The sequence below is a fragment of the Microcaecilia unicolor genome, chromosome 2 (assembly GCF_901765095.1).
Source record: "Microcaecilia unicolor chromosome 2, aMicUni1.1, whole genome shotgun sequence".
NCBI classification, from domain to species: domain Eukaryota; kingdom Metazoa; phylum Chordata; class Amphibia; order Gymnophiona; family Siphonopidae; genus Microcaecilia; species Microcaecilia unicolor.
In genome coordinates, this window is record NC_044032.1 from 615,971,172 (window position 1) to 615,984,214 (window position 13,043).

Consider the following 13,043-nt stretch of genomic DNA (forward strand, 5'->3'; position numbering starts at 1 on the left):
GCTCCAGGCGCTCTCATGTCGAGAGCCTTTGCTGCAGTGCACTGAGGCAGGAGTGACTATTCGCACAGTGCCTTCCTTCCTGCCCAAGATTGGTTCTCGCTTCCATGTGAATCAGCAGCTCTGTCTCCCTTCCTTTCGTAGGGAGGACTACCCAGAGGAGTACTCCGCTCTTGAATATCTGGATGTGAGACGAGTCATCATCAGATACTTGGAAGTGACCAATGATTTCCGGAAATCGGATCATCTGTTTGTCCTGTTTGCAGGTCCTCGTAAGGGTCTGCAGGCTGCTAAGCCTACAGTGGCAAGATGGGTCCAGGAAGCCATGGCAGCGGCTTATGTGGCCGCGGGGAAGGTGCCGCCTATCCAGCTGAAGGCTCACTCCACGAGAGCTCAGGCGGCCTCGATGGCAGAGGCCGGATCCGTCTCCTTGGAAGAGATATGCAAGGCGGCAACGTGGGCTTCGGCTCATACATTCTCCAAGCATTACCGTTTGACTGTGGCTGCACGGGCGGAGGCCCGGTTTGGAGCTTCAGTGTTGAGGTCAGGGATTTCTATGTCCCGCCCTGGGTGAGTACTGCTTCGGTACATCCCACCAGTCTATGGATTGATCAGCTTGATGATATGGAAGGTAAAATTATGTATAATCATACCTGATAATTTTCTTTCCATTAATCATAGCTGATCAATCCATAGCCCCTCCCAGATATCTGTACTGTTTATATTCTGGTTGAATTTTAGGTTCAAGTTTAGCCTTCAGTTACTTCAGGAGGACTTCGTGTTCAAGTTCTTCTTTCACTTGGATTCTTCAAGAGTTGAGACGACTTTGTGTTACAGTGAGCTGCTGCATTCCTCTCCCCTCCGTTTTACGGGGCTGGATTGAGACATAAATTCTGCCGGCACTCCCTCCCGCTTCGTGCGGCTGTAGGGCAGCTTTGTACCCCTCCCGCTTCGGCGGTGTTAGGGTCAGTCAGCTCCTCCCGCGGTTGCGGTTGCAGGATAAGCCAGATCCCCCCGCATCGGCGGGTGTGGTGTCCCTCCCCCGCTCCGCGGGGATGAGCTGGACGGATTCCCCTCCCCCACTTGTGTGGGGATGAGCTGGGTTAATTCCCCTCCCCCGTTTCGGCGGTGGTGAGCTGGGCAGAGTGTCCCTTCGTGGGTGTAATTCTCTAAGTGCTGAGTCCTGCGGATGGAGCTTTGATATCGACATACTGAGGAGTTTCCGGCAGCACATGACCACATATAGGGAGGCAAAAGTTTGCTCTCTATCTCCACCTGCTGGTAGATGGACACAACCCACCAGTCTATGGATTGATCAGCTATGATTAATGGAAAGAAAATTATCAGGTATGATTATACATAATTTTACCATTTCTTGCAAGGAGACAAATCCTGCATACCCTCATGAAGTTGTCTGCCCTCCCATACCTTCCCGTTGTATATACCTTTTTAGATTCTCATCTACGTGCAGCTGTACATAAAGCATATCTTTTAAGCTTGGATGAACATGTTACAGTTTTTAGACCATTAGGAGATTTTTACAAGCTAGCCAAAAAGCATATCTAAGAACATTCAGTTCTTCTTGTAACACACAAGGTCAGAAGCCATTTCTTTTCTTATAATCTACACTTGTTTAGTATATGTTAAAATGATTAAATCAGTAATTTCCCTACAAATATCCTGTCCCAAATGACTGTAAATATATTAAATCCAATCCGGAGAATCCTCAAAAGGTTGTTGGAAAACCACTTCAACAATCAATGGTACTAAGCCATGTAGACTACTGCAACGGAATTTATGGGGGATGCAAAGAACAAACCTTAAAGAAACTTCAGACCGCTCAAAACATGGCAGCTAGGCTTATATTTAGAAAAACGTGATTTGAAAGCACAAAACCCCTCTGCGAAAAACTACACTGGCTCCCTATCAAAGAACGCATTGCTTTCAAAATCTGCACCATGGTTCACAAAATTATCTATGGTGAAGCCCCGGGATACATGACAGACTTGATCGACTTAGCAACTAGAAACACATCCGAATCATCACGAACATATCTAAACCTCCACTACCCAAGCTGCAAAGGACTTAAATACAAATCAACTTACACATCCAGTTTTTCCTACATAAGCACATAACAATGGAACGCATTACCAAAAGCCTTGAAAACGACGTATGACCACCTAATCTTCCAGAAAACACTAAAAACTAAACTGTTTAAAAAGGCATACCCTACCGATCCAACTTAAATGCTGGATCTTTGCAACACAACAAAACTAAAGAACATCATGGACATAAAACTCTTCCGTTGTTCGATTCCCTAGAACTATATCTTACCATAGCATCACTTTGTATTTGTTCACACCGGAGTCTGCAAACGCTCTCCGGTGCCATGTAAGCCACATTGAGCCTACAAATAGGTGGGAAAAAGTGGGATATAAATGTAATAAATAAATAAAATAACTGACAATTCCAAATGTGGTGAGCCAAACAGATAAAAACTGGGCCCACTTTCAGAAGATTGAATGATCCTTCTTATGGAAGGAGAAGAGAACTAAAATTAGTTGGTGTAGATTGGCTCAGCCCAAGATGCAAGGGAGGATAAACTTGCAAAATATGAGGTGTTATCAGGCAGCAGTGATTAAGCCATTAAAGGATTTTCATCACCGACCAGAAAAGTCTCATTGGGTGAGGATTGAGAGAGAGAGATACTCAGGCTACATTCTATTTTTGAACCCCCAGTGGAGGGATGGAGGTATATCAAGTGGGAGGGCCACCCGGGCCACCCATCCTTGACCCTTTAAAAGCTGAGTGGCAGGGCAATAAACTAGTTAGGGGTGCAGAGATTCCTTCACCCACTCAATAAGCTGGAAGAGTACAGCCGTATGTCCCATTTTCTATTTTTATGATTTATTAAGGAAGCTGCATGACATAGGGATGGTCTACTGATAGACCTTTTTGAACAGGGCACTGTGCTATCCTTAGGGCAGCTACAGGAGTTGACATAGTAGGATACCTGTCATGAAATGCCTAACCACTTGCCTGGGGCTATCCCTGCGGCCATTTAAGGGTCTATCCCCAGCACTGCTCAGGTCCGCCTGCACCTTCCGCTTGTGATGTACACTCCCACCGACTGGGTCCGAACAGCCTCTTGGCAAGTCTCCTGCTCTCATATTATCCCCAATGATTTCTAGGTTACTCCCAGTGGTCCCATAGTTCCCAGAAAGCACTTGGACCCAACACACAAACCACCAGGATTCTTAGTCAGTCCAGACAAGCATTGTCATGAAAAATTAGGACAAGGAATGGAAAAGGTGCAATCAGCAAACAATAACAGGTAACTGAAATATGGATCAATTATAACACTAATCATTTGTTTATTATCTAAATAGTATCTGGGGAGTTCAGTACATATAGTTGCTCACAGGTATCAGTGTTGTAACAAAGTAAAGCATTACAATACTTAAGTAAACATTTAATTACTTATACTTCTTACCGAGTACAAGACAAGCATGAGCACTTGTAACAAAGTATTATCTGAGCCAGTTTTAAGTACTTTTACCTTGTTACATGCTGCTTTGGTATAAGTAAAAGGCCGAAGTACTAGATTTTCCTCTCCCCTCCTCCTTTTCACATGGCTGTAACATCTTTCCTCCCGCGTTCTTTAAAATTTGCCTTCAGTCTCCAGCAGCTGCAGCAGTTGAAGGGGTCTCTTACCATTTTTCCTTTCCTTACTCTGTGTGTCTTGCAATAGCATTACTCTCCCTCCCCTCATGCAGTCCTTAAAACTTGCCTTCCCTTCTGTAGCTGTCAGCCACAGCCGTTAACACAGTCAACCTCCAGCAGATTACGAGGTAGCAGCAGTGAAGACAGGCAAACCGCCAGCAGACTATGGAGCCTTCTCTCTACTGCGTTTTGTTGCCTCTACATGGGTGGGATGCGGCAGAGAGAAGGTGCCATAACCCACCGGAGGTTGTCTGTTCACTGCTGGGACCTCGCAGCCTGCCCGAGGTTGTTTGCGTCAACCGCTGCAGCTCTGTCTTTACCAGTGTTTTTTTTGTGGTCGGTATGCGCCGGTACGATGTACGGCACCTTTTTTTCCTAGGGCCAGCTCACCTGCCCGCCCTTAGCTCCCCAGCCCTGCTTTCTGTTCTTGCCGTCCGCGACCAGGCTCGCTGCCTCCAGCTTTCCCTTCGTTCTCTCTGTGTCCCACCTTCCTCTGACATAGTTTCCTGTTTCTGCGAGGGCGGGATACTGAGAGGGAACGAAGGGAAGGCTGGAGGAGGCGAGCCTGGTCCTTTCACTAATGCTGGCGCTGCGACTTCAGGTAAAAAAAAAAAAAGATTTAAATGCGTCGCGGGGTGGCAGGAACAGAAAGCAGGGCTGTCGGGGAGCTAAGGGCGGGCAGGTGGGGCTTGGGTATTGGAACTCGATGGGGGCTTAAAAGGGGGGCAGGTGGAGGCTGGGGTGAGTTATTCGACGTGGAAGGGAGGATAGGGGCAAAGGAGAATCGCTGGACATGGAGGTAAGGGAAGAGAGGAGAATTGCTGGGCATGGTTGGGAGGGAAGGATAAGGGGCAAAGGAGAATTGCTGGGCACAGATGGGAGGGGAGGGCAGTGGAGAATTTGGACATGGATGGAAAGGGAGAGCAGGGGAGAGAGCAGAGTTGCTGGACATGGATGGAGGGAAGGGCAGGAGAAATGCTGGACATGGATGAAGGAGATGCACATGGATGGAGGGGAGGGAAGTAGGTGCACATGGATGGAAGGGAGGGGGAGAGGAGAAATGCTGGACATGGAGGGGAGGGAAGAGAGGAAGTGAGATGAACATGGATGGAGGGGAGGGGAAATGCTGGATATGGATGGAGGGAGAGATGAAAAAATGACGGATGTGGATGGAAAGAGGAAGGAGAATGCATACTGACAAGATGAGGGAAAGGGAAAAGAGGAAAAAAAACTGCACATGAATGGATAAAATAGGCAAAAGCTGGATCCACTCTGTACCTCCTCCAGTCAAGTCCGCAGAGGACCCAACTTTTATTTATGGATGTAGGGCAAGAAATGAAGAAGAAAGGAGGAAAGTAAAGAAATGGAAAGGAAGCCCTAGAAATGGAGTTAAGGGAACAGATAGAGAGCAGCAGAATAAGAGACTGGGACCAACATGATCAAAAAAATAGTCACCAGACAAAGGTAGAAAATATCATTTTATTTTCATTTTAGTGTTTGGAAGACGTCCAATTTGAGAATTTATATCTGCTGTCTTATTTTGCACTGGGTATACTAGAGCTGTAACAGCTTATAGAAATTATGATGAAAAAAAATCAGAAGTTATTTTTTTCTCATATACTGGGTATAGTATTTTCAATGATACTGCTTATATGTGCCACGGCTGGTATAACGGGTGTGGCTACCATAGGGGTGGAGCTATAGATGGTGACCCCACCCATAATGAGTACTGGTACCCTTTTTTTCCTACAAAAAAAGCACTGGTCTTTACCCTGCTGGAGAATGGGGACTGCCTATTTTGCAGTTCTTCAATACTGCGGCTTTGCATTGGGGGGAAAAAAAAAAAGCTTTGAACAGTCGGGTAGCTATGGGTGAGCCCTTCTTTCCTGCGTTGTTTCCTTCTGCTCAAGAGTCAGGAGCCTCTGCTATAGCTGCAGCTTTTCTTAGTTCTCTCTCTACTCCAGCCAAGGTAAAAAAAAAAAAAAAAAAAGTTTTATTTATAATGCTGCTGGGCTTCTGGGTTGGGGGGACAGGGGAGATGACATTGTCACACTATGGGGGAGGGAGAGGGCAGGGTTGATGCTAGGCTACAAGGAAGAATGGTAGCCCCCAGTAGAAAAAGGAAAACATGGTTAGATACTTTGTTTTTTTTAATTATGTGTTTAATTAAATGGGAATATGTTAATTTACTGTGTTCACTGCTTTGATACAACTGACATATTTAATAGACACACATTTTGTAGTCGCAGTACTTTTTACTCAAAAATATATTAGGCACTTCTTTACTTTTACTTGGGTAAATTTTTAATTCAGTTTTCATTGTACTTTTTACATATCCATTTATCTTTACTTTTATGTAAGTACTTTGGCCTAGTTCTTTAAACAGCACTGCAGGTTATCTAATATAACTGTTCAAAGTGCCTCAGCAAAGAGATCTTTCTCTCTTCTCCCTGGCTAAGACTGGAGAACAAACCAGTACAGCCTAGCTGAATTTGAGCTCCAGGGCCAATCAGAGCCCAAAATATATATATTTTTAAATAGCTGGCTACATCACTTGGTTATGTTCCACATAGAGTTATAATACTTAGTTGTTACTGGTGGTGGTCAGTCTGGTTCGAAATGTAGTATGGTACTGTAAGTTGTCATATCGTAACTTTGTGTAGTGGAATATAGATTTGTTAATATCCTGTTCATACTGATGCCGATATTGTTGCAGATCTTAAAGTTAAAAAAATATTCTATTCTATTTTTACAATCTTGACTTCAGTATATTATGCCCTATTAACATTTTTTAAAATGTGTGAGAGCCACAGGTATCCTTGCTTTGTTGAAGGAAGGGTATTTGTAATCTTACTATGTTCTGTAATCAGTGATGTGAACATAATACAGTATTGAATTTCTACTGCTGACTTATATAACAAATATAACATTTCTTTTATACAGCCATTCTACAAAGACAGTGATGGACTTTGTGAACAGCAGTGACAATGTCATCTTTGTGCACAATACAGTTCACCTCCTCTCGCAAGTTATGGATAGCATGATTATGGCTTGTGGTGGGATACTGCCTCTGCTTTCTGCAGCTACATCTGCTACGGTAAGATTATTACATTCTAAGGTTTTCTTTATCAGGCAATCAAGTTAATTTTCTTTGTAGTTGTAATCCCTTTTTTTTTTTATGGACTTGATAGTTTTTCTCCTCCCTTTTTGTTCTTTTAGCTCAATTGGAACCAAGTTTTGGATCTTGTACTTGCGCTAAGAGCCCTGTTTAGCATGCATTTGCATCCTGCTTGCGGTCAGAGTACGCAAGCACATTGTTTTACGCACTCGGGGGCTCTGATCATGGGGCAGTAGCAAATGTTGGCGCTAGTATGATTCTAATAGCCCCTAGCGCCCGCGTTTGCTTCCGATCATCGGCCCATGAATGAGTTCTTTGCTTCGGTCTTTACGGAAAAAGATTTTGTCCATCACCAAAAACATTTATTCACCACATAAATGCTTTAAAAGCCTTGTTTCTCCCACTTCTGGACTGCACCAGGGGCTCATTAATAACTGTTAATAAATAAACACAAGTTAATAAAATCATGAAAACGTGGTAATAAAAACAGTCAGTAACACCTTAAAGAGTTCCTTACATAGATACGGAATAATTAAGACTATCGGGCTCATTTTTGAAAGAAAAATGTCCAAAAAGTGTCATAAAGCAGCATTTGGATAAGTTTCTTCTCAAAAAGTCCAAATCTGTATTTTCGAAACTATCTATACATAGAAAGTAGCAAGTTAATCTGATTTTACTTAATAGTATTTGGAAGTAATCCTAAAACCAATTTTTTTAGAGGGAGGAAAAGACCTCGGATACTCTGCTTGTCATTAATTTAGCAACAGAAATGCTGTGCGAACATCCTTGCTGGTCTGAAAAACCTCCTCAGTTTTTCTAGTTTTTTAAGTTCATACATGCTTTACTTTTCTGTTTATTGTTTCACATTATTCGATCAACTAAGAATTAAAGGACACTTATCTTTTTCTTACAAGATACTTCATTCAGTTTCTCCGGTTTGCTCAACAGAACGCCTCTGTTTCACAATATGCTTCTAGATCCCAAAGGCTTCATTTTCTACATTTTTCACTTGTTCCTTTTTTTTTTTTTTTCCTCTTTCTAAAATGGCCTGAAATGATAACACAAAACACAAAAAGAAGTTACAAATTTAAAAAGTGGCTATATTAAATGTGGCTATATTTCCTATTCGGATTTGAGCCATTTAACACAAAAAGTCCGACTTAGACATCATATCAAAAATGCCCTCATCATTCCAAATCAATTGGAAAACGAAGTAATATGCTTCCATATAAAAAAATATTATATGTATAAGCGATGGCATGGAGAACCGCTATATCTAAGTGGTGTGGCCTGTTTAGTTCAAAGCTAAAAAAAAATAAAATAGACAATAAGCCATACTTAAGTGCTCAGATGAACATGATCCTTTAAATACATTAACTTTGGAATTCAGTTCAAGGGGCCCAACAAAATGAAATGCCTTCCAGGCTCCTCAGCTACCAGGAGTACCAGGCAAATACCGACTATAATTATGGAAGAAACTAAGGAGTCTAACACTGATGTTATCCACCTGGGAACAGATGACCTGGCCAATAACACCCCACTTGTAGTGCAGAGAGCTTTTCAACAGTTGGGAGAGGGTTTATAACCTTAGCTACAAACAGTAGTTTTTTCTGAAGTACTACCTACATTTGGAAGGGGAGAGAAAATTCCGCCGCACGTCTTATCTACCGCGTGAACCGATACTCTCATATCACCCCTCTCCTCAAGTCGCTTCACTGGCTCCCAATCCGCTACCGTATACAGTTCAAGCTTCTCCTATTGACCTTCAAGTGCACTCAATCTACAGCCCCTCACTACCTTTCTACCCTCATCTCCCCTTACGTTCCCACCTGAAACCTCCGCTCACAGGACAAATCCCTCCTCTCAGTACCCTTCTCTACCACCGCCAACTCCAGGCCCCGCCCTTTCTGCCTCGCCTCACCCTATGCCTGGAATAAACTTCCTGAGCCCTTACGCCAAGCCCCCTCCCTACCCATCTTCAAATCCTTGCTCAAAGCCCACCTCTTCAATGTTGCTTTCGGCACCTAACCTTTATACCTTTCAGGAAATCTAGACTGCCCCAATTTGCCCCCACTTGACTGACTGTACATTTGTCCTTTAGATTGAAAGCTATTTGAGCAGGGACTGTAATTGTACAGCGCTGCGTAACCCTAGTAGTGCTTTAGAAATGTTAAATAGTAGTAGTAGGACACCTGAACGTGTCACGCAGTACGCCTTTTAAAGCTGTGGTAAGCATTCTGCAGCTCAGTCAAAAAGAGCCCCTTAATTCTTGTACTCAGCATTTCAGCTGCAGTGCATAGCGTTACTTCCGATTTCTTAACAAGTTTAATTGTACTTTAGCTTTAGAGACCAAAACTTGATTGCTGAGCTTTATGCTGAAGTAGGTCAACTTCAGTTCTTTTCTTTGAAAATACTGAATTCTCTCTAATAGTCACCTAGGCTATTTGAATCACTGGATTTTCTGGGCTATTAATGGAGGCACCATTTCTCTCTTCTAGCCCTCCTTCCTGTGATAACTGGTATTGCTCTCCTCTACCCCCTCCCCCCCTAACAACCAAATCTTTCTCTTTATCTCAAGGTTATGGTGTGGGGCCTTCAACATCTGTGCATGCTTAAAATGTTGAGAATGTGTGCTTGCTTGGAGCATTGGAGTATGTGCAGGTGCTCAAGGCCATGCATATCCCCAGCAGCATAACCTAGAAACAGGGTAAGAAGAGATCTGGTCGTTGGTAGGAGTGGGGTGGAGAGGAGCAGTGCCGAAGGGGGAGGTTGGCGGTTATTGGGGGAATCCTAATTTGGTCGGAGGTGAAATTTTCCAGTGTGTTTGGATTCTTAAGCAGTGGGGTGGGTGATTATTGGAGGTAAGCATGAAAATTAGCATGTTTTGTCATTCCAGTGTGATAGAAAAAGGCAGGTTTTATATGTAAATTAATCTGTTGTAAGATGTCTGTCTATTCTCTTTGTAGCATGAATTGGAAAACATTGAACCAACACAAGGATTGTCTGTTGAAGCTTCTATAACATTTCTTCAGAGATTGATCAGCCTTGTGGATGTATTAATTTTTGCAAGCTCTCTCAGTTTCAGTGAGATTGAGGCTGAGAAGAACATGTCATCGGGAGGAATTTTACGCCAGTGTCTTCGGTTAGGTAAGATGGCAAATCAGTTCATGGAGGCACAAGTGGAAATTTTTTTTTTTTTAGTACTATTTCATTTGGCATTCAGAATGGTGTATTTTGTGACAATTAAGAATTGTGACTTTTTTTTTTAGTATGAATCCAAATGACCATTGTATTTGAATTTATAGTCTTAGTATTATAGTGGTGCAAATAGCACACTCAACTGGATCTTGGTGTTAAGATGGCAAACTGTCCATCTGTCCAGGAAGAGTGCAGTTGGTCACATTTCCATGGTCCAACTGTTTGTAAACCACACTGAACCCTTAATGGGGATTTTAGCACTATATAAGATCAACTTTGAATTGAATTGAACTTGATGTAGCTCATCAATCCGTGGTTTATTTTGTACATTTTCTAGGCAATTTATTATCCACGAATGTGGGATGCTATTAAAGCATCCATGCTATACTGAGACTCTGCTTTTCATAAGAACATAAGCATTGCCATAGTGGTAAAGACTGAAGGTCCATCAAGTCCCACCTCCTGTTTCCAACAGTGGCCAATCCAGGTTACAAGTCCCTAGCAAGATCCCAAAACAGTGCAATACATTTTATGCTGCTTATCCTAGAAATAAGCAGTGGATTTTCCCCAAGTCCATCTTAATGGTTTATAGACTTTTCTTTTAGAAAGTTATCCAAACCTTTTTTATACCCCGATTAGCTAACTGCTTTTACCACATTCTCTGGCAATGAATTCCAGAGTTTAATTACATGTTGAATGAAGAAATATTTTCTCCGATTTGTTTTAAATTTACTACTTTGTAGCTTCATTGTATACCCCCTAATTCTAGAATTTTTGGAAAAAGTAAACAAGTGATTCACGTCTACCTGTTCCACTCATTTTATAGACATCTATCATATCTCCCCTCAGCTGTCTTTTCTCTAAGCTGTAGAGCCCTAGCCACTTTAGCTTTTCCTCATAGGGAAGTCATCCCATTCCCTTTATCATTTTCTTTTTCCCTTCTCTGTACCATTTCTAATTCCAATATATCATTTTTGAGATGCAGTGATCAGAATTGCACACAGTATTCGTGGTGTGGTCACACCATGGAGCGATACAAAGACATAATGTCCTCATTTTTGTTTTCCATTCCTTTCTTAATAATATGTGAGTAAAGTGATAGTCCAATTTTAAAGATAATAAATAGGAATGAAACAAAAACATGGAAAATAAAATAAGATTATACCTTTTTTTACTAGACTAACAAAACATTTTTTGATAGTCCAGTAAAAAAAGGTATCATCTTATTTTGAAAGTAGCTAATCAAAATATGTATTTTTAGTCTAGTAAAAAAGGTGGTATCTTATTTTCTTTTCAATGTGTTTGTTTTATTTCTGTTTATCTCGCTGCACCACATGCCTGGAATAGACTTCCCGAGCATGTATGTCTAGCCCCGTCTTTGGCCGTTTTCAAGTCCAAGCTAAAATCCCACCTCTTTGACGCTGCTTTTGAGTCCTAACCACTGCTCACTTCCCTGTACCTTTTATCCCCTCCTCTTCAATTCCCCTTACCTCTTAGTTGTTCTGTCTGTTACTTGTCTTATTTAGATTGTAACAGTGCCAGAAATGGTATTCAAAGCTGACAAGGCAGAGAAACTGAATCAAATCTTTGTAAACCTGGAAGATGTAATGGCGCAATTTGACAAACTGAAGAGTAGCAAATCACCTGGACTGGATGGCATTCATCCCAGAGTATTGATAGAATTGAAAAATAAACTATTGTTAATATGTAATTTATTTTTAAAATCAAGCATGATACCGGAAGATTAGAGGGTGGCCAATGTAACACCAATTTTTTAAACAGGTTCCAGAGGTGATCTGGGAAATTATAGGCCAGTGAGCCTGACATTCGTGCCGGGCAAAATAGTAGAGATTATTATAAAGAACAAAATTACAGAGCATATTCATAACCATGGATTAATGAGACAAAGCAAGCATGGATTTCATCAAGGGAAATCTTGCCTCACCAATCTACTACATTTCTTTGAAGGGGTGAACAAACATGTGGTTAAACGTGAGCCAGTTGATGCTGTGTATCTCATGAAAGAGGAAATTGGAGAGTCTTGGGATAGGAGGTAGTGTTCTATTGTGGATTATAAACTGGTTAAAAGACAGAAAACAGAGAGTAGGATTAAATGGCCAGTATTCTCAATTGAGAAGGGTAAATAGTTGGTTTCCGCAGGGTTCTGTGCTGGGACTGCAGAATTTTTCAATGTGCAACAGATGAAACAATCCTCCACAGAAATATATAGCATCAGACAAAACAGCGAAGATTACTCAAAAAGTGAACGATACTCCAGATAAAAATAACTGTTTATTGATGGATGAATAGGACTTGACACAGCTGTGTGTTAGCCTATGAGGCCTGCATCAGGAGTCTGTTTACAAAACATATAAAATCAATAACATAAAAATAGAATTAAAAGTAACATTATAAGCAAAATGGTAGAGGCTATTATCAAGAATAAAATTACAGAGCACATACAAAAACATGGGCTGATGAGACAGCACGGATTTAGTGAAGGGAAGTCTTGCCTCACCAATCTACTGCATTTTTTTGAGGGGGTGAACAAACATGTGGCAATGGGGAGCCGGTGGATATTGTGTATCTGGATTTTCAAAAGGCGTTTGACAAAGTGCCTCATGAAAGACTCCTGAGGAAACTGGAGAGTCATGGGATCGGAGGTAGGGTATTACTATGGATTAAGAGCTGGTTGAAAGATAGGAAGCAAAGAGTAGGGTTGAATGGTCAGTATTCTCAGTGGAGAAGGGTAGTTAGTGGGGTCCCGCAGGGGTCTGTGTTGGGACCGTTGCTTTTTAACATATTTATAAATGACCTAGAGATGGGAGTAACTAGTGAGGTAATTAAATTCGCAGATGACACAAAATTATTCAGGGTCGTCAAGACGCAGGAGGAGTGTGATAGATTGCAAGAAGACCTCGTGAGACTGGGGGATTGGGCGTGCAAATGGCAGATGAAGTTCAATGTTGACAAGTGCAAAGTGATGCATGTGGGTAAGAGGAACCCG

The 13,043-nt window shown here is 41.9% G+C and overlaps 1 protein-coding gene across 1 annotated transcript in view; it reads left to right on the forward strand.

Annotated features, from left to right (window-relative positions):
- Window positions 1–13,043, forward strand: part of LRBA (LPS responsive beige-like anchor protein) — a 1,257,537-nt gene that overhangs the window by 249,081 nt on the left and 995,413 nt on the right. Inside the window, 2 exon segments of the mRNA XM_030191657.1 lie at window positions 6,664–6,817; window positions 9,805–9,985. Of these exon segments, the coding sequence (XP_030047517.1) occupies window positions 6,664–6,817; window positions 9,805–9,985 (335 nt within the window).